This window comes from Alligator sinensis, unplaced genomic scaffold (assembly GCF_000455745.1).
Source record: "Alligator sinensis unplaced genomic scaffold, ASM45574v1 scaffold323_2, whole genome shotgun sequence".
Lineage (NCBI taxonomy): Eukaryota > Metazoa > Chordata > Crocodylia > Alligatoridae > Alligator > Alligator sinensis.
Genome location: NW_005842392.1, coordinates 1,081,202 through 1,108,602, shown reverse-complemented (window position 1 = coordinate 1,108,602; position 27,401 = coordinate 1,081,202). Strand labels below are relative to the sequence as shown.

At 45.2% G+C, this 27,401-nt stretch overlaps 1 protein-coding gene across 1 annotated transcript; it reads left to right on the top strand.

The window, feature by feature from the left end:
- On the top strand, nt 1-27,401 carry LOC102380835 (P2Y purinoceptor 2-like). Its single transcript, XM_006029700.1, has 2 exons — nt 1-810; nt 27,240-27,401. Exons 1-2 carry the CDS (start codon nt 1-3, stop codon nt 27,399-27,401), a joined length of 972 nt encoding a protein of 323 aa, XP_006029762.1.

Below are 27,401 nucleotides of genomic sequence, written 5' to 3'. Positions count from 1 at the left end.
ATGGAGAATTCTACCCAAGGCTGGAGAGACAACATCACCAAGTGCCAGCCACAGCAGGTCAACATTGTCATCCCCATCCTTCTGAGCATCCTCTTTTTGGGTGGCTTAGTTTTGAACGGCCTCAGTCTCTGGATATTCTGGTTCCAAATTAGGCAGTGGAACTCTGGCATGATCCTCCAATTCAACCTGGCTTTGGTGGATAGTCTCATCATTCCCTTGGCACCACTGATGGTGACTTATTTCAGCCGGGGCAGCCACTGGCCATTTGGGCAGTTTCTCTGCCAGCTCAAAGTCTTCGCCCTTAGCAGCCATTTATATGGCAGTATCTATTTCCTGATGCTCATCAGCATCCACAGGTACTTTGCTGTTGTGCGCTTGAACACCAGATCCCTTTGGAAGACAAAGCCTTTCCTCAAGAAGCTCTGCTTTTTCTTCTGGTTCATCCTCATTATTCAAGGGCTCCCCTTTTTCTTCGTCCTCAAGACTTCAGTCCTTCAAGGCTCAGTGAGGTGCCTGAATATCCACCAGACAGAACTGTCCTATCTTTACTTCTATTACAACATGATCATGGTTGTGGTTGCCTTCCTCCTCCCATTTGGCATCTCCTTGACCTGCTATGGCCTGCTGGGAGGTACCATTGCTAAAATGAGCAGTGCAAGCCTCCGGGGCAAGGTTATAAAGACTAAATCCCTGCAGATGATAACAGTATCTCTGACTATATTTGTCATCTGCTTTGTCCCCCTGCACATCTGCAGGACCATGGGTGTGATTGTGAAGTTTTATGACATGTCCTGTGAGCTCCTGCACCAGGTAGAACATGCTTATTATGCCTCATGGGTTTTCACCATGGCAAACTGCTGTCTTGACCCTTTGATCTTTAATTTTGCTAATGAGAAGTTTAATAAGTCCTTTTCAAAATTCCTTAGCAAATTCTGGATCTCCAAATAAGTGTGTAGGATTTGGGGTTCAGCCTGCTACTTTCTGATGGATCAGTCAGAAATGCTTTAAATAGTAATGGCCAGATGTTTTACAATGCCTAGAACTCTGTTGGAGGTGGCAGAAGCTCTGGGACTCTTGAACTCCCCTGATTGATCTTCAGGGCTCCTGGGTGTTGACAAAGATCGCAGCATTACTTAGAGCAACCACAAGATGCTGTATGTTCTGCTAGTTGTAATGATCATTCCTACAGCCAGGGAACCACTGAAGTGTTCGGCCAATTTTTGGTTCCTTTGTGCTGCCAGAGAGCTACAAAACAGCCAGAGATGGGGGTTGAGAGTCTGGAGCTACAACTATAAACCAAAAAATAATCTCTAAGCGCATCTGCATAAGATGTTTACTGTGGAGTAGACTAGGTAGCTCAACAGTAAATGTCTTGGCATTTACACATGCGGGGCTATTAGCCTGGAGTAAGCTAATAAACTCTGCAGCAGGATACTACTTGTAAATATTTGTAAGCACATGTAGTGCTGCAAAGTAGGTGCTGACATGGCTGACTGGGGCACAGGGGTGCTTCAATGTGTGGGCTGCTTGCCAGCTAGCCCCACACTGGAGCACCCTTGAGCCCCAGCCAGCCCCTCTGCAGCATGTTGAGCCAGGCTGGAGCAGCCCCGGGCTGGCAAACTGAGCCCCAGGACCCCCTGCCAGTTGGGGCTGCTCTGCCCTGGCTCAACGTGCTGTGGTCCTAGGTGCATATTCAAACATGGTGCCTGGAAGCTATAAGCTCCAGAGCAATAAACGCTGGAATTTATTGCTTTGCATTAATTGCATGCGTAGACATGCCCACTGTTAACAAACCTAGTGGAAATCCACGTTTCTCAAAAAACCAAACAATTTTTGAACGCTCGTCTTCCATGAAAATTACAGTGCAGATTTTCAGCAAGTGAAAATATCTCTGTAGATGACAAGCAATGCAAAGTATAGGAGCAATGGGCTTGTAAATACATCCCCAAATTGCACAGGAAAGAGAGCCCATCTCCAGATGGACATTCTACCCACACCTTCCAGCGGTATCTACAGAAACAACTAAACAAATCATTGGATGATTAGTCAAGTGACCCTTTAAAGATAACTTCAGCCCCACTTGAGATTAATAAAGTAGGTGTAAAAACTGGCAAGTGACTAATCTGAGCAAGAGAATTGGGAGTAGGAAGCAGATTTCCATGGGCCTGAAGAAGAAAGAAGTGATTCCAAGAAAAAGGTCAATGGACTTCTTGAGCCTGATTTTAGAATATCTTTGCTTTGTGAGTTTTCTGCCTGAATAATAAAACAAGCCTTAAAGAAAATAACATTTCTCAGTCTATGTGTGTGGTGTTAGTCTTCTTTGGTATGGAAAACAAGCCAGCAGTCTGCACCTGGGTATAGTGTTTGTATTACGCTTAGGACAATGAGGCCTAACTGGCTTCTATGTACTATCTAAGTATGAATATGAAATAATGATAAATGGGGATCTCCTGGGATCTATTGTGCTTTGTTCCTTTCATCCATAGACTTTGGGCAAATTGCTTAAACTTCCTCTAAACTCCAGCTAACTACCGTGTAAAGTAGCAATAATACCTCACATGGCTGCTGCAAGACTTACTCCTATTTATGTATGAAACATCATGACAAACCTGGACAAAAGATGCTAGTGTGCTACAAAGAACTAAATAGACACCAATGGGGAGCTCTTAACTAGGCTATAAAGACCTCCAGGAGGGCAAAGCAGAAGCTACAGTTTGGGGGTGTGGCATGTTGGTCCCCTTCTCTACCCTCCCCATCTCATCTCTCCATTTTGTTTCAAGTATTTTAATATTCCTGTTTCTAGCAAGACTGGAAGTGCTTGTTCTGTTTCTGTGACTAGCAGGGCAGGTAATAAACAGGGTACAATTTACCAGAGCTTAATTTGCCTATACTTGATGGGTGAACTAATGCATCCATGAAACAGTGTCCAAAACAGGATGTACATTAACATGGCTGTGCTCTGTGTGTGGTTAACATACAAGCACTCAAAATTAGGTTTAAGAATTACCATTTTAAAATGATTGCCTGAAGAGGCAGTCTGTACCTCTGTCAGTATAATCATACTAGAGTAGTTAGCAGAAGCATGAACTGAATGACTGTGTGCCTTTTTATACTGCCAGCTTTCTTTGCAATTAGAGGACTAAAGTTCCTTATCTTAAAAGGAAAGCTGAGGTCCCTTCTGCCCTACAAAACTTCTCAGATTCAATGTCTGGGCTACCAAAGTCAATTGCACTGAATCTGAGAGATTCTGCTTAGCGAACTGGAAGGCTCTCGGGCCGTGGCTTTTTAAATGGGTGATAGCTAGAAGCCAGAGTGAGTTTCAAAATATGCAGTGAAATACACAGCATAATTCTGCACGGAAGTAACAGGAGACAACTCTGAAGTGTCCAAAGGGGTGGTCTTTTCTGCACAGGCTCTCTTGTCCTGCTTGTAATCCAACTTCAGCCAGTGCTGCCCTCCTGAAATAGAGAGACCAGGCCTAAACTCTCCTTTTACCCCAGAGGATCCCTTCCATTCTTGGAGACAGAGCTTAGAGCACTGCCCCAGCCCTTGCCCTCAGCACAGAAAGGTAGTTGGCTGCCTATACCTCCTCATTGGAGGAGCAGAGAAAGAATCCTGCCCTTAAGTTCCTTTTTTATATCCTGGTCTTTTCTAGGCAACAGGGCTAGGGACAGACATTCAAAAAGCCTAAGCCTGAATTGATTCAATCTTAGCAGGTTAGTCTAGCCTGGCTAAACTAAACCAGTTTGTAACAGACAGACATCCCCTCTGGACTGAAGAAATACAGGCACATGCCTGCAGTGGCTCAGGCTAGAAGTCAGGGACGCTAAAGCAGCCCTCCCTTACCTTTTACAGTGCTGAGCTGAGGAGAGGTGTGGCCAAGCCCTAGCAGGATGCTCTGATTAGGGAGCGGTTCTGCCTGCCCAACCCCCAAACCAGCAAAGGAGCCAGAAGGGAGTTGATAACAGAACATTTTGTTACACAGCAGGGAGTTGTTAGCATTTATCAGCCCATCAAACAAAACAAAAGCTTCTCTCATTAGTTCAAGCTCTTCTTAAACAACTTTTTCCAAGGAAGGAATGGAGGGACATTACCATCTACCTGTTGATTAGCTCCAAAAAGCCCTAAACTGACACGGTCCTGTCTGCCTTTATCCTGTCTCCCATAGCACAGACCACAGCCAGCATGTGGTATGCTAGCTAATGCTGAGAGATGTCTGTGTAAGGCAGAGGGGAAAGAGGAATCCCTGCTTGAGCAGGGAGTGTGGGGGAGAGAAGGAAGCCAGGCAGACCCTGCTGTACCTGCAACCTCTGCCAGAGCTCCAGCCAGGGAGCAAGGGGTGGGTCCAGCCCTGCTGGGCTGGAGCAGAGCCCTGCCCTGGGTTGCAAAGCATCTGGGATGCTGGGGGACTCTGGTTTAACTTAAACCAGGAAGGGGTCTGGGACAGACACTGCATAAACCATTTTTAGTCAAATAAGCTAAGTCTGATACTACATTCAACCAGGCTTATCTCAAACCAGTTTTAGCCATTTTCAAACTAGTTTATGTGCACAGAATGTCTGTTCTGTTACAGGATTAAACCAGTTTCTGATCACTTAAACTGGTTTATGTGTAATGTCTGTTCCTAGCCCAGATGAGTAAGAACTTTGTGATTCTTCTTTTACTCCACTGCCTCCTCCAAAGCTTTAGAGCTGTGCTATTGAACCTGGGAAACAAGGGCCCAGGAAAGGCCATATCACTACCAGGGACTGGTAGCACCTCCGTGTTGCCAACACCTGGCAACTGATGGGGTTTCCCAATGACAGGAAAAGCTCCAGACCAGGGGTGGGCAAAATGCAGCCCGGGGGCCAGATGCAGCCTGCCAGGCCATTCTATCCGGCCCGTGGGGCCCTAAAAAAAATTAGAAAATTAATATTAATCTCCCCTGGGCTGCCTGTCATGCGGCCCTCAATGGCTTGCCGAAACTCAGTAAGCGGCCCTGTGCCCAAAATAATTGCCTGCCCCTGCTCCAGACCCAGCAGAGACTTTGACCCACCTGAAGAAACACCCACAATTATCTTCAGCTGCCCACCTTTTGAGTGACAAGCAGTCAATCAGGGCAGGGCAGGAAGTAGGCAGCATGCATCTTGCAGCCTAGCACCTGATGGGGAGAAGAGAACAGAATGATGGAGAATGCGGGTGAGGGGGGAGGGCCCTGTTGCAGCTGTACCTGTGTTGCCTTGTGGGGTCAGACCAACTCCCAGGATCTCAAAATTGCACTGCTAGACAGGAGGGCACAGTGTACAATTGCACATACACAAACACAGAAATCAATTAGGCGCATACATACAGTCAATTACCGCCTAGGCATATGCACACCTGTCACCAGTTCAAACACCTGCACACACTATACAGACCAAAAATTAGACCAGAATCAATTATCAATACCTGCACACCCAATACACACACATGGATCACTAATTCGTATATCATGCACACAATGACATATATGTATATCAGTTCACATACATACCATTCACCTACATGCACACACAGGTGAGTTCCTAAGTTGGGTGTTGTGATGTGTATGTATGTGCTTGTTGTACTTGGGATACCTGGGGAAAGGTTAAGGTAAGAAAGTGGAAGTGTAGGGAGTGAAAGTTGCCGGGACCGGGATTAGAACTGGTAGACTAGGGAGAGCTGGGCTGAAGAACTGAGGCTTGGGGGTTACTTTAGGTTAATTGACCTTAATTGATTAAAGGACAAGGCCCAAACCCTGCAGAACAGGGGAGTGATGCAGGAGAGAAGCCAGCACAGAGGCTGGGACCCAAGCCAGAGCTAGGGGGGAGCCAAAAGGTAAGCAGGGAGAGGGAAACTGGGACGGAGGGTGCAGAGGAAACTGGGGGCTGGCTCCAGGAACCAGGGGTGCTGGAGAGGGACTGCCGGGATGCTCAGGAAGCTACAGGGGGAGGGGCTGCTGGTGCCAGGAGCTGGAGAAGGGCTTCTGCTGCTGGGAAACCTGCAGGTCAGCCCAAAGGAGCTGCGGGGAGGGCAGTGTGGTGGCAGGCAAGAGGTCTGTGGGGGGAGAAGGGGCAGCTGGAGAGGGTGTGGGGGAAAGCTGGAGAGCACCGAGGGAAGAAGCGGGGGCAGGAAAGGTTGGGAACAGAAGGCAGAGAGAGAGAGATGGAGAGAGGCAGCAGGAGGCAGAAATGAGGGGGGGCTGAGAGGCTAAAAGTGGCAGGAAGAGCTGCGGAGAGACACAGGAAGGAGGCGGTGGACAGCAGGAACAGGACTGAGAGACGGCAGAAAGCAATGGGGCCAAGAGGCTGCAGCAGTAGAACAGAGGAGGAGCTGAGAGGTGGCAGGAAAAGGGTGGGGGGGAAGCAGAGAGAGACAGAGACAGAGACCAGAATTTAAGATGGGGAAGGGACCAGGGCTCAATGAAATACAACCCAACTCGGGGTTACAGATGACAGTGGTTTTATTGAACAGGGGAGATGGTGACACAATATCTTATTGATTCCTTTGCACACACCCACACACATGGGCTGCAGAGGTTGAAGAGGCTTGGTGCAGGGGCTGAAGTCCGGGAGGAGAGAGAGAGAGAGTCCAAATTGGAGGAGGAAATGTGCAGGTGATATCTACCTATCCCAGGCTGAAAGTTGGTCCTCGATGGCCAGTCGGGGTCTCCTTCAGCTCGGTGTTGTCCAGAGGGGGTCGCCGGCAGGGCCTCTGGGGTGGACAGGCACCATGACGTGGAGCTGGTCTGGTTCAGATAGAAATGGCATTCCCACTGGGTCTGTCTTCACTGCCCCTTTCTTTGGGGGCAGATCTTGTGTGACCCTAGTGACAGGAGGCATGTCCAGGCAAGGGTTAGCCCCTGGTGTACTCAGCATGTGTGCTTCAGGCTGGGATATGCAGTTTCATGTGTCTGTAATGGTGGGGTACAATGGTAGAGTTGCTGGTTCTGCAGGGTCTTTTGTCTTTCAAATGCTGGGTTCTTGTCTCTGTTCCTGGGTGAGGTCCATGGTTCCTGGATGAATCAATGCAAGGTGATGGCCTGGTCGTTACAGGCCATTCAGTAGAGGCCTGCTACCATTGTATTTCAATTATTCCCAATCACTCCCATTCATCCGGGAACCAATTTACATGGTGGGGGGTAGACATGAGTCACAAGATGGAGGCTTGACATACAAAATGGAAACGTGACATTACCTTGGTTCACTTACAAACACATGCCTAAACCATACAATATCCATATGAAACAATAAAAATCAATACAAAAATGATAATAATACAATATACAACAGTAAAAATCAATATAAACCTAGCAAAACACTATTTACAATATTAAAAAAGGGGCTTATCATAAAAGAACTTAGCTTACCTAATACTAATAATAACTACTTATATGGGATAGAGAGGTCAGAAAGAAAGTTAGAAATGGTTAGGGAAGGGGAGGGAATGCATTAAAATAAAAAAGAAGAAGAAAGAAAAACTGGGGGTGTTTGCTACTCCTGGAGGTAAGGTGGTGCTGGTTTGGGTGCTGGTTGGATGGTGGGCTGAGGCCAGAATAGATGTGGAGGCATTGCTGATGAAGGGATGAGGGGAACAGGCTTCCTTTGAAGGCTGGGCCACTCTTGTGATGGGTAGATGTAAGAGTGAGAGTGCCTGTAACACCAAAGGGCCAAAGCATAACTGGTTCTTTGCATAACTTTGGCAGCTTGCACTGCACTGGCTGCTCCATATGTTGGGTGGATGTGGGGAGCTGAGATGCCAGAAGCCAGACCAGGACCCATAATCTATTTTCTTAAATTAATTTCAAGATTTTAAAAATTTTTTTTTTTGTGTGAAATCTGACACCTAATTTGTGGATCTCTTGAGCCAGGCTGCCGTGGGTAGTATGCTAATGGGGTGCCAGCTCTATTCAGTTTGTAAATGGACCTTCATACATTGTGTTACAGTGAGCTGGCAGATTGTAGGTGTCCCTTTTTGTTGCATCTGACTCTTCCCCCTAGAATGCCAGCTACTTCATATCCTGTTGCTTCGTTCCTTCTTTGCATAAATAAAAATAACCACCTAGAACTGGGTCTGGAATCTGAAGAATAAATTTCCATGAGCCGTAGAGCTTGTGGCTCACCTCTGTTATGATGGTGGAGTTGCAAACCTGGAGGGAAAGAACTTCATTACACTGAAGTTGTTAAAGAAATGTGAAGAGGTGTAGTTACAAAAAGAAAAGATGATCTTGGGGTTAGAATGACGGCTTGGGAGGTCTGAGTGAGGCATCAGGCTTTCTTTATTGTCTGTGCATTTTGCTTCCTGATTTTCACAGTGAGTATCATGAAACTTCCTTTTTTCCATTTTGGCTATTTCAAGTGGAAGTTTTTTTATTTCTTTCCACGCATGTGTACAGTGCCTAACACAATGGGACGCTGATCTCAGTAGGGACTTCTTGGGGCCACTCTAATGCAAACAACAAATACTGTTATGAAAAGGAAAAGTGGTTTAGACAGGAAAAGTGGTTTAGACTAGTTTTCTCTAAAATGAGAAGTGGCTATAGCCGGCATTTGCAGAGGGAAAAAAGAGCTAAGTGCCCAATTTACATTGACTTTCAACTTCCTTAGACTTCTTGGAAAGGCTGTAGCCTACAAAAGTTGTATCACGTCCTTTAGTATCTTAAGTGCTACCAAAGCCATTTGTGCTTATATTAAAGCAATGCTGAATTTACAGTAAATACAAGAATCTAGTTTGACAAAGAGCGCCCAGATGTGTAAGGCATCCAGTCTAACACTAGTACCATTCACCACATCATTCCTTGATTCAAAGGTGAGGTGGACGTTCCACTGAAATACTAGTAGCACTGGCAGTTTCTACACTTTCAGTTCAGGTGCAGAAACTCATGATATTAATTCTTGAGTTCTCTAGTTCACTTCCCAGCTGAGACAAGATGCCAGCCATCACAGATGGCTCATATGTTTTTAGCCACTCTGCTATCAGAGATTTCCTAAGAATAGCTAGTATAGGAAGTGCAAAGGAGCAGTTTTGCAGAGACACTGTTTGGGCACTTTCTAGTGGTCTTCCTTTGTGAGTGTGTCTACATGAGATGTTTACTATGGAGTTGCCTAATTCTCTCTGCAGTAAATGTCTCTGTCTACATGTGCAGTGCTAATGAGACAGAATAAACTAACTAGCCCCCTTGTTAGGGTGACCACCCATCCCTAATTGGGCAGGACAGTCGTGCAATGGGAACCGCAAGTCCTAGTCCTCGGCTGCACGACTCCAGGATAGCATTTGTCCTGGATTCACAGCCTTGTGCAGGGATCAGCAAACAGAGGGTTTCCCCTTGCAGGCTGACAGCCTTCCAGCCTACAAGGGGCTGCTGGGAGTGGGATGCAGGGGGCGCCAGGTGCACAAGCACGCCCGCACACATGCATGTGGTCAGGAACACAGCCAGGTATCCTGGAGAGCAGTTCCCTGCAGGTAAGTCTATGTGGGAGAGGGGGAGTAGAAAAGGTCAGGGTGGGGGGTGGAGATCAAGGCCCACAGTGAGGGAGGGAGTAGAGCAGGACCTGGGTACACTGCCCAGCCAGGGTGGTACATGGAGCTGGAGTGGGGAGCAGGACAGAGCCATGGGTGGCTTGTCCAGGGGCCATAGGGAGCATGTGCCCCCCCAGATTTGTGTGTGGGGCAAGTGAGGATGCAGATTGTCTGCTGCAGGTTTGGGACTCACTGCCTTGGTGCCCTGCCTCCAGGCGCCCCACACTGACCATGTCACCGTGGTGAGGTGCCCCCTGTTTGCCCGGCAGCTGTGGGGATGGTGGTAGTGGTATAGAGTTAGGCAGGGGGCATGCAGGCAGCGCAGGGCTCCCAAGGGAAAGGCAGCAGAGCAGGGAGCCCCAAGCCCATACTGGCAGCCTGCATCCAGCCCCCACTCTACTCCACTCCAGTCTGACTGTGCCAGCCACAGCAGTGGTGGCAGGGGGAGGGCATGAGAGGGGAGGAGGGCATGTGTCCCACCTTCCCCTTTAGAAAAGGTGGTCACCCTACCCTCCATAGGATAGTACTTGTAAACACAAGTACTATCGTGCAGAGTAGTTTTTTTTTACTCTACAGCAGCACACACGTAGACCAGCGTTCCCTCTAAGCTATGCAGCGTTCATAGCCACACAGGCGTGCTTATGCTGCACTGCCATATGTGCCTGCACGGCCACGCACACCACACAGCCTAGAGGGAATGTTGGTGTAGAGACTGCCCTGGCTAGCTGGAGCAGAGGGGTAATTCAGTGTGAGGACTGCCTGCCGGCTAGCCCCGCATTGAAGCACCCTCGTGTCCCAGCCAGCCCCTCCACAGCATGTTGAGCTCGGTTGGAGCAGCCCCAGGCTGGCAGGCTGGGGGTGCTCCAGCCCAGCTCAGTATGCTGCAGTCCCAGATGCATGTTCAAATGTGGCACCCAGAAGCAATAAACTGTGGTGTGATATGCATCAAAGCTTATTGCTGTGCATTAATTGCATATATAGATGCACCCAGACTAGTATATTGAAAAGTCACATTGCAAGGGATCCTCTTGACTACTGTACCTTGTCATTTGTTACCTGTTGATTTAACCTAATTAACATTGTATTTGCTAGCTGTCTTAGGGTTGGAGTCGAAACACCTTTAGCATGTTAAGTTCAGCTACATTTACTAATTGGGAAAACAGCATAACCTAAACAGATAGAGCAGGAAAGTTGTAAGCAAGAAACTCAGGTTTTAATCTCAACTCTTATCATTCTTATTCATGAACCTCATCGGGGATTGTTGTGAAAATTAATTAATGTCATAATGTGATTTGCAAGGTTCAGGGGAAAGGTGTTTTATCACTGATCATAAAGTCATTGTTTGCTAATTATGAAACTGCTGTTTTGAGTAATGATGATGCAAATGCGCATCCAAATGTGCACATTTTTTTATGGTGGCACAAATGCTGACATTGCTACCCTTTGTTGTGCCACGTGAAAGGAAAATCAGTGGTGCAACAAAAGACAGTAATAGATTCTGCTGCTTTATTGCAGTGGATGTGTAGTACTTCTGTGGCACTTTCCCCACTCAGCTAGACCTGCAGGCACAGGGAAAGTGAGGACTGTCTGGGCAGGAAAAATCCTACTTTTCTCAGTCAGTCAAACCTGGGGCACAGGGAAAGCGAGGAGATCATATCAGCCTTCGTCCCACATCAGCAGGGGTGTGACAAGGGGCGATGTGCGTTTCACTCGGTGAAGCAGGTCAGCCGTGCCATGACACATTGCAGCGCAGCAGATCAAGTGCATTCCAGGACGTCTACCTCTAGCCTCAGATATCAGCACTCTCTATTTCTGTGCAGCTTCTATTGACATTCAGTAGATGGTGTCTGTGTACAACAAATTTCTGTGATGATTTTCTTAGATTTTTGTTTCATTCCTTTCCAGAATTGCAGTGTCCAGATTACTAGTGGGAATTCTGCTTTTTAAGCAATTTATTTTAATATTATAAAGCTATGCTCATATCTCTCAATATTCCATTTCCTTCTTTTACCATTCAGTACTTGCAGTTGTCTGGTAAGAAATTAAGTAAAATCCCTTATGCCCTAAATTTAGGGGAATGTACATTCTTTTACTGGACATGGTGCAGACCTCATCACTCCTTTGCATTTCAATGGCAATAGAAACTGCCTCAGCCACAATATCCCACCCAATCTAGTAACCTTATTGTATATCTTCTCTCAATCACAGACCAGCTGCTAGAAAAAATATATGAAGCCCTCTGGAGTCCTATTCTTAATTAACTTGGAAAGTTATACTGGTTCTGAAGAATGCGGCTGGGACCAAAAGTGTTTGGTGTGCAAATATATCTTGTACTGCAGCAGTATGGATGAATCCAACAGTGCTTCCCATGTAGGCTGATTTTAAGCACATCTGCAATTCAGTTTAGCTTGGGTTCACTCTGGAATGTAATAGATAGCAAACTACAGGTTTTCACAGATTTAAGATGAATTGCCAGTAGGTTTTTTGCAGTTTTCTCTTGATCCCACAAACAGATGGTGAACTGGAAAGAAAGTTAGTCAGGAAATGGGAGTGTTTTTCCAATGGAACATTTTAACTTTTCATAGGAAAAAATATATATTTTTAAATACTTTTGGGCCAAAAAAGCAATCTTTGGCCAAAAATGTTCTGAAATTTCAAAATTTGGCCAAAAAAATCATTTCATTGAAAAAAAACATTTTTTTTCATCAAATAGTCTCTCTAGAAAAAAATCATGGAGTCCTATGAGAAACATGATAGGGCAGAAAAGTGTACTTAATCATCAAAGACACCAAGTAACCAAATATGACAAATAAAACTGCTTTTCCATCATCACACTCCTTACTGTATTTTCAGCTATTGCACTTGAGAGGATGGACACCTTGTGGACAACTGAATAACGGCATGCTGTTTCTACATGCTTCAGAGGATCAGATTTACTTTTATAAATGCATCTTATTATGGTTCTCTGAGCTTTGTTCCTATTACCAGGTAACATATTTGCACTAACACTCAAGTAACAAAATGTTCACCGACTTCTTCATTTAATGCATATGATGACTCTTAGCATCTCTGAGAAAACACAGATCGGTGATTCAATACTAGTAAAGCTGGAGAGGTGAGGGCCCTAGCTGAAGATGAGCCAGCTTATAAAGAGAATATTTTTACGAAGTCACCAACTTAATGCCAATTGTAAAGCCATCAAGCATTATGGGAATGGTTCAGTAATAGTCTTTAATTGAAATCTTATATATGGCAAAGCCATATTTTTGGGTGCCTTTAGTTTATAAGAATATACCCAGATGGCTTTAAGGCATTATGAATACACTTCAGCAATGTCCTGGAAAGCCAGAACATCACTGTAATCATGGCAACAGCTTTCACATTAAGCTGAAATTAGTAAACTGGTGAACCTACTGGCCACAGTCCATCCCCAGTTCTTAACAGAGCTGCTATTCAGACTGGAAGATCAGCAAATGGTATCCAGTGTCCAGCTGAGTATCATTACTTCTTCTATTGAATAGCACACTTTGCAAGTGGGGATCACCTTCCCCTACCTGTGGTCTCTTAGAATAATTGGACTTCACTAGGCAGCTGAAATGGAACAAGATCACAGAGAGTGTGGATTTCACACAGGCAAGTCCCACCTCCCAGTATCATAACGGTAGTATGATCATCAGTTTGAATCCAAAATTAACTGGCGCTAGCTGGAGTTGCAATTCTAAAACTCTTCAAACAGCAAGGTTGGTCTTAGTGTATTCTATGGGTAGTAAATCCTGTGCACCTCTATAGTGAGATAATGTGTATATGTATCTATTGATACTCAGCTTAATGCTGCAGTGGGTCTTTCATCTTGGACCATTGAAAATCATCTCCTCTTCCCTGGTTGCCAGTGATTGCACATATCATCACACCGGACATCCATTGTGAAAGGTCAACCTGGCAAGAGTAAACACAATTCTGGCCAATCCTGTGCTTTTCATCTACATCTTGAACATCTACCTCCACTTGTCTCCACTCACACTGGCCAACTGGTATTGTGGCCAAAAATTATGGCAGTATAGCAGGATGGCTGGCTGGCAGAGGCTTGCAACAGGCTGCACACATTCAGCTGTAGTGTTCTGCAGGCTTGCAATGGCTGCAGGTGGTTGGGAGTGATTACAGGCTTCCTAGGAGAACTGGGCCATCTGAGAGAGAATTAGCTGGCCACCAGAAGTTAAAAGGCTCTTAAGGAAAATGGCTGGAGGGGAAGAGAGAGGAGTGCCAGGTAAGCAGTGGCAAAACTGAGCCTGCTAGCCATATGACTGCAAAAATGAGAAATAGGTGTGGAACTAAGAAATCACAATCCCATAGCCAAGCCTTCTGCTTTCTCTTCCCCCACTCCCCCCACCCCCTAGAAACAACACATGATTGCTAATCATGCTGAGATGCTATGTGGCAGATGTGCAACATGGATATACAAACGGTGATGTAAAGAAAATCTGTTATGTGAAAGTGGCAAACTTCAAAGAATTGATCTTGTAATAAAGGACTGATCAGTATATTCCTGGAGGACTAACAGAACTTCAAATAGTATTGTCTGCAACTCTTTTGATAAGCAATCAACTTAGTCTTAGGGTATAGTTGTTGCTATTTCACACACAAGAGAGGCAATACATTGAAATATACCAGAATCTTCTGTCTTGTATACAATGATAATTTGTTACCCAGATATCTAATTGGTGTGTCCTGTTTATGAGATGATAAATTACAATGACCTGGACTAAAAGGACAGGACTAAAGGTCAAGTTGCTTACTATGCTTATTACTCCATTAACAGGAAGCAATCTTAACTGCTGTTTGTGTGTGTGTGTGTGTATATATGTATATATATGTGTGTGTGTATATATGTATATATATGTGTATATATGTGTATGTGTATGTGTGTGTATGTGTGTATATATATGTGTGTGTGTGTATGTGTGTGTGTGTGTATATATATGTGTGTGTATGTGTGTATGTATATGTGTGTGTGTGTATATATATATATATGTATATGTATATATGTGTGTATATAGTAAAATGTCCTCTCTTGGCTCCATAACTATGTTGCTAGCCCCAAACATGAGACTGGCCTAAAAATGATGACATCTTTACGTTAATCTGTCTGGCATTCTTCTTACTTGCTTTCATGTATTTAGGGATCACATGCTTAGCCGAGCCTCTGCAATCATGGTGGCTAGAAATTGTGGTGGGAGAAGGGTTCTTTTTCATGGTGGCTAGAAATTGTGGTGGGAGAAGGGGTCTTCTGAAATAAACTGCAATTTGAGCTCCTTGTGTTTTCACATGATTCCAGGATTTAGGAGTCTAAGAAAAATGCCAAACATTATAAGACATGTGATAACAACATGTAAGCTGGAGTCATTTCATTGTCTCCTAATACTAGGAGGAAAAGTGTTTTTAAAAACATACTGTTTGTGTCTGTGGCATCTTTGAAAGCATACTCACCAGCCAGCCATACCTCCTTTTATTCCCACTTAATTATGGCATGGAACATGATTTCAATGAGAAAAATCTGACCTGTGACTGAGGGAGATAAGCCTGATACTGAGAGCAAATACGGATAAGCAAACCAGCTAAGGAGTGGTGAAATCCACATGGAATGAGTAAATGACATGTAGGGAAGGAAGAGCCTATCAAGCACAGCAGCAGCAGGACAGTGCTGATATGATGTCATTATTTATTGAGTGCCATTGGATGTTCTGTGTCACTCATAGATATAAAGGAAGACAGGTCCTCCAGAGCCCTATCAATCTGTATGAGGCACTGGCAATGACATATAGATGCAGAAAAGGCATCAGATGGAGCGTGAATCCCAGAGCAGCATAGATCTCCTGGGGCGATCATCACGGAGAGACTTTTGCAGAATGAATATTTTCAGGAAAGACTTGCCTAAAAAGGAGAAGGTCATTTGGTTCATGAACCTTTTGGGAGAGCAGGAAAGGGCATGAAAGAAGATGGGGAGACAGTGGTAAGATTATATCTTGGATTCTGGTCCCTTAAAGAAGCAGGCAGAAGAGATGGGTGGAATCTGGCAACCCCATTTTAATGCATGGGACTCGTACACCCAACTCCCCTGAGATCTTAGACATCTCAGCACAGCTTCTTCAACCCACATTAACCAAGTGGTACACAGGCAAATTAATTCTGACTCGAGGGAGTTTACCTAGAAAAACAATGTGTATGCAAGCTTGACTGTTGACCTTAGTCCCTCTTGTTTAATAATGAGTCGAGTGGTTAAGAGGTACTAGCAGACCTGATTCTGAGCTCTGTTCAAACAAGAACCAGCAGGATTAACAGTGCTAGAGTCAAAATGATGTGAAAAAGGGCAGAATCAACTCTTGCTGATGACAGAAATTATCACTAATTGCTCTCAGTAGAGGAAGTCTGGATCTCCTCTTCTGTTAGGCAGGAAACATTCTTTCCCCATCAACACATGAAGCTAATTCACATTACTCCACTTAGGCATGTTCTATATTTTGCCTCATTTATGAGGTCTTTGACAGCAGAAAGCAGAACTGTGTTCTGAAGTCTGTCGTTTCTGAGTGAAGTCCACCAGAAAATGATGTTGGTATTTGACAAACAAGGTGCCGTTGCAACAGCCAGTCCCCATGGTGATTGTGCAAGTCTGAGTTTCATTGTTTGCTTGTTTTTTGCGGAAGAGGCTAACACATCTGCCCTGCAGAAGGGGTTATAGGATAGGGCAACTCTTCCTTGTAGGATCCAGCAGGGAACAAAGGCTGTCAGCGTTTGTGATACCACAGGAAGTGCATTGGTTCCCTATGGACATGTGGGATGTTTCAGAAAACAGCACTACCTGGCCCCATGTTAACAGCCTCTGTAGAAACGCCTATGGATGAATTAACAGGGGCACCTGATCTTCATCTGCTTCTAAAGAGGAGTCCCCTTGGGGCAGGGTTGATGTTTGTTGGCTGGATAGCAAGAAGAAATCTGCTTTTTTGTTTGTTCTTTACCTTTGTGGAAGATAAATAGAGCATGTTTGTGCATTAAAACATGATTAAGATCTAATCCCTCTTACAGCACCCATACCTGTTTATGTTAAAAAACAGGTCATGCAGGCAGAGACATAAAACAGAACAATGGCAGCTGAGTTTGTACCTGGAGAGAGTTATTTGTCTAACAAGAATCTAACACTGAAGTCAATTGCTAAAGCACGTCAAATGATTTAAACTGAGCAAAGTCCAAACAGAAGGTTAACCCAACCCTCAAGATGTGATAATGGCTCTATTGACATCCTACAGTGCCTATACTACATTTCCTAATAATAAGATCCAGACCTGTCATGGGTCTCTCCAAGAAGGTTCCAAACATATGATTCTAGATTCCTCACAAAGCTGTTAATATATGCTCAGGGAAAGAAAGTCAAAAACAGGAACAGTGATCTGCCCAGAGGGATTGACTTTCTTACCACATGTTTCAGAAAAAGACTGCTGACTCCAAGGACCTGATTCACAGGAAGGCTCCTTTGCCCCACTCTGGCAGAGCAGAAACACTCCGGAGTCAGGGTGCAAATTCAAAGTGTCTGAGTTTATGTTTGTATCCAGTGGTGACTGGGGGATAAAATGCAGGCCTGGATATCTGAGAAACTAGGTTCTGTTCTGAGCTCCGTTGCTGGTCCTTGAAAAGTCATTTCCTTGCTCCATGCCTCATTTCTCCATCTGTAAAATAGGGGTGATGAGCAACATTGGGCATTTTGTTCCCCCCAGCAAACAGTAAATTAGATTAAAACTGTGTTTTCATTCAGTAATGTGGCCCATACAAGTATCTTAAGATAGATAGATACACCCAGTTAAGCAAAGCAGTTTCAATCTATGTTGTTTTGTAATGGGTGTCGCTTAACTCTATCAGTTAATCAGAAAACAGAGCCTCTGAGTGCTCTCTGATAATGCAGCACATTAGAAAGTTACTGGTCTGATACTACTTAAGGCCTCCCAGTAACAGAGAGCATGATACAGCCGTAGGACTGGAGATGAGGACTCCATTTCATTTCAATCAAATGGGATGGGTCTTGATTGACTGAACAGGATACCTTGGGGCATTGATCACAGGACACTGTTTTGGGTAGTTGTTTTCACAGTGGGGCAGAATCCACAATAGTCTGCACTGGTGTGGTGCAGGGGTAGGCAACGTTTTTTGGCAGGGGTAGGCAACATTTTTTGGCCAGAGTGCCAAAAAACCCACAATGTCTACCTTAGAAGGTGCTGGAGTGCCGACATGCCAGACCCCAGAGCAATTGTTTGCAGCCTCCTAGCTGCAGCCGGCCCACGGAGCCCAATCTGCTTGCAGCGGGGCTTGCAGCCTCCTAGCTGCCTGCTGGGAGCAGCCTGCACTCTGTGGCTGACAGCAGCTGCTTAGAGCCTGGGCTGTGGAGGTGTGCCAAGCAAAATGACCTTGCGTGCCATGCTGGGCATGCATGCCGGGGGTTGCTGACCCCTGGTCTATGGAGATATTTAAAAAACTCCAGACAGACACTGAATGTCTGCTCTGAGAAATATACCTTAATCAAAGGGGGATGTGTCAACAAGGAGTATACAGTCACGTAGGGATATGCAGTTATTTATGAATGGGTTAGCATAATAAAACATTGGGTACATTTGCAAATAGCACAGGAGATTAAAGCAATTGGGATTGCTTTATTTTGCGTGGTCCCAGTCATGATCTTGCATTCTTATGCAAGATGCACTTTTACTTAAATTTGGTCATTTAAATGTCATGTATAGGTCCAGCCAAGCTTTCAGTCATCTATCTCCTGCTTGATGCTCAGAAAGCATTTATGTCGCATCACTGAGACATTCCAGCATTACCATCATGGTAGATGGGGCCACCATCTCCAATATCAGATCTTCTCACTGGACATGCTTGTGTGCTACTTATCTGTATGTGAGTTAAGAGGGCTCTGAGCTCCTCCTTATGAGCACAGGATACCATTCTTAGAAGTAGCTTCCAGGTCCTACATATGATGATACATTGTATCAATGCTAACAATACAGCAATACTTAAAACCACCACAGTGAGGTGTAAGGCCACGTTTAGAACGCCAATCAGTTGGAGACCATCTGTAAAACTTCCCACTAGCGATGCTGTGTAGCATCTTTTGCTGTATCTAATAAATGAATTATGGTTTTACCCACATGTTGCACTGTAACAACAGTGTGTTTTGCTGAAGCTTGAACTTCCAGGACCATTTTATACAGGTCCAGATGACAAATTAACTTGCAACTCATCTGAAGACATCCCAATTGGACATCATTTAAATCAGTTTTACTGAAAATATGAAAATCCCATGTAAAGGACTGTTGGTTTAGTGTTTGTCTACTAAAATTAAAATCACACCCTATAATTTCTACAATACTACAAACACAATTAGAACCTTCATTTAAAGAGACATTTTGTGCATTTATTATTAACACCTTACACATAGTTCAAATACATACACACCCTTCCTCAATATCAGTAACAGTACTTTGGTTAGAATGGTCTCTATACATGGAATATTGACATTCTGCTTGATCATTGCTCAAGCATACATCTTTATAGTACAAAATATAACCAGGGCATATATAGGCATGTGGTCACTTTTTTCACAGGACTGGAAATTGATTTCTTTTCAGTGGTTTTGTACTTTGATTGTCCATTGAGAGGCTATAATAGACATGAGGACAGTTTGGTTGATGGTAACACCTAGGGGCACCAGTGGACTGCTTATAGAACTTGCTGTGGCTGATATTCCATAATGGCAAGACTGAGTGTATTTGCAGTGATGTTAAGTACTGATGTAATTAATTTTACCCAGGGACTGGTAATGTATCTTGTAATAATTTTAGGGAGATTTCCTCTTAAGGTTTGATTGCTCACACAATAACATATTGATATACCTGTGCCTGCACATATGTAAGAGTGGTTAAAGTGTTTATAACTAGCCACAGTGTGGCCTTTGCCAGAGCAGCATTCTCAGCAGTTAGGGTGTCATTTAAGCTTTGTCTAAGATCTGCCATTTGTAGCTGTCTGTAGCTGACTAATTTCGTGCAGACCATGTAAAGGAATACCCACTTTCTGCAACTGCTATAGCCACCATTTCTGCAGCTTGAGCCAAATGTGGTTCATGTTTGCCCTCTATCTTTTGGTCTGTTTAGGGATTTATTACCCCAAAATTTATAGCCTTGGGCATAAAAGCATGATCCATCTACAAACCAGACCACAGAATTTTCTCATACGTGGTCTGGTAGATCCAAGCAATTTGCAAAGGGACTTAATTTTTCTGATGTTAGCAGTATCCCAGACTATTGAGTTTATTAGCCATTTTTCAGAGTTAATGGAGTTAAGCACTCCCAAACTGGTCCTATCACAGGTAGTGAAAGCAAACCCATGAGCCCCAGCCCCGAGCTTATATGCTCCAGGGCCCTGCCTCCTTCCTGCACCTGCAGGTGCTGGCTAATTACATCATTAGCCTGTTACTCAGGCAACCTGAAGCTGTGGAGCTCTGCCTAGCCTGCAGGGCCCCTTTGCTAGGCTGCTTCTGCCCTTAAAGGAGTAGGCACGCCTTAGTGCCCTGCAACAGGTTCCTGCGACTCTGAGAACTGTGTCCAGTTATCTTTTTTTTTCTTTGCCACATGTTAATGAGGGCTTTTCCTTCTACCCATTTTTCCCAACCCTTTTGTAGGGGTCATGCGAGGCTTAAGTACTGAGGCTTTTCTTGCTGAATGATGTCTGAGGACAGGTTAATTGAAATGTTGATTACACGAACTGTGGGTTGGATCCCCACCTTTAACTGCACATTTGTTTTTATGTGCAGTTTACAAGGCCCACTACTATTTTGTGTGTCATCCCCTGTATTTCAACCAATTGCATTTTTGTCGCCCCATTCAGATCCCAAAGTTTCCAGATACCACTATCAGGGCTAATTACTGGAAAAGTTAGCATAAAGGTGGCATTGCTCACACTGTGGGTTGTGGTATGCCAAGCCTGTGGGGTATCAATTCCCCACACAAAGTCAGACTAAAAGGAATTTGTATTTATTGTAAGGACCACATTAACTTGACCAGCTGGAATTCAGCTGGTAACTATGGACCAATTTATCTGCCATTAATCAGGATACTCTAGTACTGGAAATAAAGAGGGGTCAGGTTAGAATCTTAAAGCTACCGTGGAATCAGGTATGTCTCTTGAAAAAGATTAATCTTTTATGAGATCTGATATCCAGGACAATGTTTTTACTGTATCTATTGTTGGGACCATTTCAGTGGTCAAGTAATTAGCCTCCCCCTTCAGAGCTCTATCATACGCTCCTAAGTCAATGCCTGGAAAATAACCAGTAAGCATTGACTTGGAGTGGCTGCAGTCTTTATTATGCTGCACCATCATTACTAGGTACTCAGTGTCACTGTAATTAATTAAGTAATCAGTGCCTTGTATGTCAGCTCCCTGAATCTTTTTATACCAACAGGGAGCTACTCCCTCTTTCTAGCAGAGGAAGGAGTATATCCAGCCAGCAATTTAGAGATATGTTGTCTTGGAATTGATTGCATTGCATGGAACTCCTTTTGGTGTTTTTCTGCAATAGCGGAGTACAGCACAGCACTGACACTCCCGATAGTAAAGGAGCAAACCTTGTTCAAAACCTTCTTCTCTGCATTGTCTCTTTTGGACATCTCCTTGTACAATGGGTATATAGCCCAACTATAGCACAAGGTTTACAAAACACAGAAACCACATTTAACAGCACCTGAAAAATAAATAGAAAATACAGGGTCTACTGACCTGATTAATAAGACAGTATGATTAAACATTTTAAATATCCCTTCCATTCCTTCAATTGTGGGGAGGAGTGGAATCGCTTCTAAATTTTTCTTTTTGCATTGTGAATTTCTATTTGATATACCATTGAACTAGCTTTGTTAACAATGCACACAGGTCCTTTCCAAATGGGAGTGAAGGTGGTTGTATCTGGGGATTAATATATAACTCGATCTCCAACTTCCCATTCCTTGGGTCACAGCAATGGACCCAGTTGCTTGTGGAGAGATCACCAGGCCTTGTTAAGCTTTTACATTTTAAAACCCATGCCATGGATTCAGCTAGTTCACATGTCTTTGACATCTATGGTCTCTAGTAGGGTGCAGGCACCCAAAAGTCCATCATATGAGTTGCAGTTTTTATGTACTCCAGGGATTAAAAACTTAACTTCAGAAGTTACCCACCTGATTTCACCAAAAATAAGTGATCTGTTTGTCAAGGACAATGGACTATTCAAACCAGGGGGGCAGGCATTTTTTAACCATTTTCTGAGACACAATCTGGTATGCATGTAAATAACTAGGGAAACCCACAAAAAAATGTGCCATCTTCCAACATTTAAAATGTAAGATCTCATTAGGGCCTTGTCAGATCACTCCAAACTTTCATCCAAATCCTCTGTCACAGATCTGTCCAGGAGGCTGTTCAGACACATTGGGTACATACAGCAAAAGCAGAGAAAGGAGGGGTCAACATGTTTAACAAAAATCTGGCTCTATCCTTAGCTACACAGAGATAATATCCTTCTTAGAAAGCAGCATTCGTGAAACGATGGGTATTTGTTCTCCCTGGGAAGTAAGAAGATGAAAATATGGACCTGATCAAGAGCTCATGGAAGTCAACAGGAGAATTATCATGGACTTGAAAAGGTTTTGGATCAGGTCCTGTGACCCCTTGTATGGGAACAACCTCAGATAATGGGATTAATAGTCAAGGCTTTATGAATTACAGTAAAACAGCTGATTTATTTTTGACAAGGCTTCATTACTACTGAAGAATGACTCACCATCCCCAGGAGTTACTTATACACACAGAGCTGTCTGTCTTAGATTCCCGAGCAGGCAGTGACTGGAGGGTAAAAACTCCATGGCTGTCTTGGCTTGCTCACATAAACTGGCTAATTTTCCTCAGTCTCACACATATGCATAGTGTTACCAGAGAGCGATTCTGCAGGCAGTGGGAGGAAGGGTGCTATGTAGAGTATAATAATACTTTGCTTTTCTAAAATGCCTCCTGTCAGAGCATCTTGAGATTCACACCACAGAGGTATCATCCTTATTTTACAGATGGTTAAAGTGAGACATAGAGAGCAACTTGTCTGAGGTCACATAATGTGTGAGTGGCAGAGCGGCGATGCACCCAAAAAGATCAATTCCCAGTGCTTTCTTCCCCCTGTATATTGCCAGGGATCTGGTAGCACCTGCCAAGCTCTTCATAAGTTGTAGTAGTGCTCTATTGAGCCATACAAGAGGGTCAAGACTTGCAGTAAAACTTCTACAAGGTGCTCTTCTGCTTAGTGCTGTGCCACTGCCCTGATGCAATAAATGTGTCCCTGGAGCATTCACAGCTCTCCAGTCACTTCTCAATGAATAATGAGGTGCGCAGAGTGTTTCTCACCCATTGGCTTATCCCCAAGGAGTTTCCAGCCTAGGTTTGCTCTGATATGACCTAGTCCATTCATGTGAGACATGCTGTCAGGCAGCACACAGGTGGGTGAGAAGAGGTGCTGCCTTTCTCTCTAATTCCCTTTTCCTAATTCCCTACCTGATTCCAGCACATTTAAGGATCCATGAGCCTTGGTGCTCTTTTCCTCCCTCAGTTCCTACCAACACAGTACTAGAGTTACCCTTGTTCATCTCTCTCCCTCCCACAGCATAAATCTGTTTTGAGATCAGGCAGACTTGCCAATCAGTTATTAGAATTCAATGCGATACCTTGTATAACAAAGAGCTGGAGGCTCCTGTTACTTTAAAAAGAAAAACTGCAGCTAGAGAGGCCAGGCAGTGGCAAAGCCCTGCTGCCCAGACAAGGGAGAGGCCCATCTCGATAAAGAGTTGCCCCTACTGTTTCCCAAGAGATCTCTGCCTAGGACAAGCTGGCTGCAATGGAATAGGCAGCTGGAGATCAGCAGCTACCTCTGCTTACCATAGCCCTGGCAGCCCACAATAAGCCAATAGGGCAAAGCTTAAGTCACCATAGCAATCAGTCATTAGGCCCTGAGGAGGAGCCCCTGGGAGCTTGGGAGCCACCTGACTAGGAGGCGGCTGAGCTTGAAGCATATAAGCCCAGGGCCTGAGCTGGCCAGGCAATCCAGCCCTGCAAGCTGCTGGATGAAGGCTAGAGTTGCCAGCCCTCCCAGATTGGCCAGGAGTCTACCAGAATCAGCATTGATCTCCTTGTGACTATTGAAAGTAATCCAGGAGATCTTAATAGAATATTATATTATATCATGTTGGGGAAAAAAATCTCCCAGAATAGCTTCAGTCAGAGTTGGCAACCCTAATGAAGACTTCCAGGCTAGGGAGACTGCAGGGGGATGCCAAACTGACTCTAGAGCTGCCCTAAGGACTGCCAGCTGAATACTGGTGCCTTACAAAGAAACGCAGCGCTGGGTAAGAGAAGATTTGCCACAGACAGTGAGATTTTGATATCATTTACTACACCTAAAGCAGGTTAAGTTTGTTACAGCCAGCATTCCCTCGAAGATGCGTGGTGTGCGTGGCCGTGCAGGCATGCTCATGCCACGCTGCCAGGCATGCCTGCACAGCCGTGAACACCACTCAGCTTAGAGAGAATGCTGGTTACAGCCAGTGTGCTCATTCCCTTTGTTACGGTTCACAGCCACTTGTTTGGAAGTGGCTGACTGGGGTGAGCAGAGGCCATGGCAGTGTGTCTAAAGGGCACATGGTGGTTTAGTCCACAGTGAGGTGCCAGGGACATGCCAGTGTTTAAAGCCCAGCTAGGGGCCTTGATTCAGGGCATGCCACATAGGCTTAGGCTCAGGGGAAGTTTAAAGCCCAGATAAAAGGTCTGAAGCCTAGCTTGGGCAAGAACTGGGCTAGGGTCAGGGGGCCCAGTGCCCAGGAAGAGTGGAGCCATGTTCATGAAAAGGACAGAGACAAGGGCTGGGAGGACCAGGAGCCAAAGCAGACTCAGCAAGTGTATTGCCCAGGACAGGACAAACATAGGGCTGGAATTAGGCAGTCACAAGCTGGAACCCAGAAGCCAGGTTGGGCACAGTTGGCCTAGGCTAAGGGAACCAGCAAGAGACAAAAGGCTGAGGCAAGCAAGACTGAGATCCTCAACAAGGGTACAGAGGCTTGAGGTAGCCTGCTGTTGTGCTGGGGCCAAGTCTCTACCAATTGCTATTAATTGTTAACATCTGTGAGGCATGGGTATGGTATAAGGAAGGGGTAGGCAACCCCCAGCACATGTGCCAAAGTATGGCACGTGAAGGCATTTTGCTTGGCATCTACACCTCAGGACAGATGGTGGGGGAGCCACAAGTGACCCAGTCCTTGTTGTGGCAGTGCAGCCCTGGCCTCTTCCCTGCCATCTGCCTTGAGGTGTGTATGTGCACCCACAGCCAGCAGCGAGCCAGGATGGGGCTCCACAGACCCTGGTGCAGCTGCTTGCAGCCTCCCTGCCACCTGCTATGAGCATCCTGGGCTCTGTAGTGAGTAGCAGGAGCCTGCTCAGAGTCTGGGCTAGCTACGGCAGGCAGCTGTGAGGCTGCAAGTGCCTGTACCGAGGTCTATGGAGCCTCAGCCTGGCTTGTTGCTGGCAATGGGTGTACATGCACCTTGGGGCAGACCGCGGAGAAGAGGCTGGGGCTGTGCTGTCCCAACAAGAATTAGACTCCTTGAAGGCCTTCCCCCCCACCCAACCCCATCCACCCCTGGCATACCAACATCTTAAAAGTCAAGATTGCAGATGACTGTGGCAATCTGCACAAAAATCCTACCTACTCCTGGAGTCATCAGAGCTACCTAATTAGCTCTTGAGGCTGAGAGTGGAGATACCTGAGCTCAGGAGCCTGAAATCAGGCTTAGGAAGCCTACCTTTTTCTAAAAGATAATAACATCCAGGCATGGCAGGAGAGTGAAGGGGCAATTGCCCAAAGAAAGCTAGGTTGGCAAGGGCTGAGGGGGCTCCAGGGACATCATGGCCTCCTCTGAAGTGGAACCCCATTAACCTTGTCCCCCTCCACAGGAGGAGGAGGTGCTAAGAGGTACTGTACTGCTGCAGGCTGCCTGCTCTTGTCTACTGTTCTGCTGCCACAGTAGTCTCTGCCAGCTCCAACAGATTAAGCAGGGATGGGCCTGAACTGTAGTTGGCAGATACCTAACTACTGCAAGAAATGGTTCTGATGACTCTATATGTGCTGCAATTCCCCCTGAGTCAGTGGTACTAGGGGCACTGTCTTCCTGGGGGAGCTATCTTCTCATATGGGAGATAGGGGTTGTCTGTCTGGCAGAGCCAAAACAAAGGGGGGGATTCAGCTCTGGTGCCTGTTTAGGATTTGTGGGACAAGGGGTCATATTCAGGTAACTCCCTCATCTGGGTAGAGACTGCAGGCAGTTTATTAATGTTCTTTCTTAGGTGGTAGTTTTCCCCTGGATTGAAAATAAGTTATTTTGAGACCACACCTGCCTGCCCTGGGAATAGGGAAGGAGCAAATGTTAGGAAATATTTTACAACTCAGTTCCTGCAAACCAGTCTATACCGGCTGCTGGGGACAAGACCCAACTTCACTAGAAAATGGTTGCAGGGATGGAGGGGTTGTTCCCAGACTGAGATCACTTCCTGGTGTTGACCAATTTTGAAAGATGACTTTTAAACATAAGGAATCCGTGCTTGCACAATGAGACTCCTTGTTCCCTTTCTCAAGGCTGGACCACAAAGAAGTATTACAAGTCAGCAACAGTCTTTTTGCTAACAGAGACCAGCCTTTTAGCTCAGGGAGTAGTGTCCTGCCTTTTGGCTACACACAGAAGTTACATTTGTCCTGAGAGAAACCATTTTATCCTGGGACAAAGTGTGATCATTCAGACATCCATGCCCATTGTCCTGGGATAAATCCTAGAAAGGGTCACAAGATAAGACTAACAGTTTATTCCAGAACATCGTGAAGTACATCTGGATGGTTATCCTGGGGTTGCACCATTGAATCAATGGCAAAGGAGTGGCAATGCATTCAGCCACTCACTAAACACTACTTAAAAGGGTGAGGAGTGTACCTGGCTATCTTAGGACATCTCTATTCCAAGACAAACACAGGGAGAAATGCAATGTCCATTCCTAGTGTTAGATCCACAGATCCAGGGATTAGTCCTTAATGCCAAGAAGCCACCCAGATGGGTTACATTACAGAGTTTTATATGCGCCTGGCATGGAACAGCATCACTGTTTTCAGACACCAGGGCTAAATACAGGCATTCGAAAAGCCTGTAGCAGAATCCATCTAAATTACTCAGTTTTCTGTAGGTGGCATAGTTTAGATCGGTAGTGAACAGAACACACATTTGCCCTTTGGTGGGAGTGGAGGCGCAAATCTTAGACCGGGTTCTACCAATTTTAAACCAGTCTGTGTGCGCCAAAATTCTGTCCTGTTATGCATATAGATCAGTTTCCAATAATTTATTCTGGTAAAAGTGAAATGTCTCTACCTGTCCTAGAGGGCTTGATTCCCAGTGCTTTCTTTCCTTGTGTATTTAGTATCACTTCTTGGCCTTATAGCTAAGCTCAAGTGCTGTGGACACTGGGACAAGAGGTGCTGATGATGTGGCTATGAGACAGAGACCCTCCTCCACATGCTGTGCAGCTGCCAGCCACTCACCAGAGCCTAGCAGCTCCATCACAACACTGTCCAGGACCGCCTGGTGAAGGCCATCCTCGGCACAGTAGGGGAGATCTCCATCAACCACGCTGTCCCGGGCTGCGAGAGCCAGATGCACCCCAACATCGTCATCACCCACGAGGAGGCCAAAAGAGTTGTGTTCATGGACATCACCATCCCCTTTGAGAACCGGTGA

Bases quoted from the DNA above. Each gene is read 5' to 3' on its own strand.
- LOC102380835 (XM_006029700.1), top strand. From the start codon at position 1: ATGGAGAATTCTACCCAAGGCTGGAGAGACAACATCACCAAGTGCCAG. The intron at 811-27,239 runs GTAGAACATGCT...AACACTGTCCAG, and splicing joins CCTGTGAGCTCCTGCACCAG to GACCGCCTGGTGAAGGCCAT.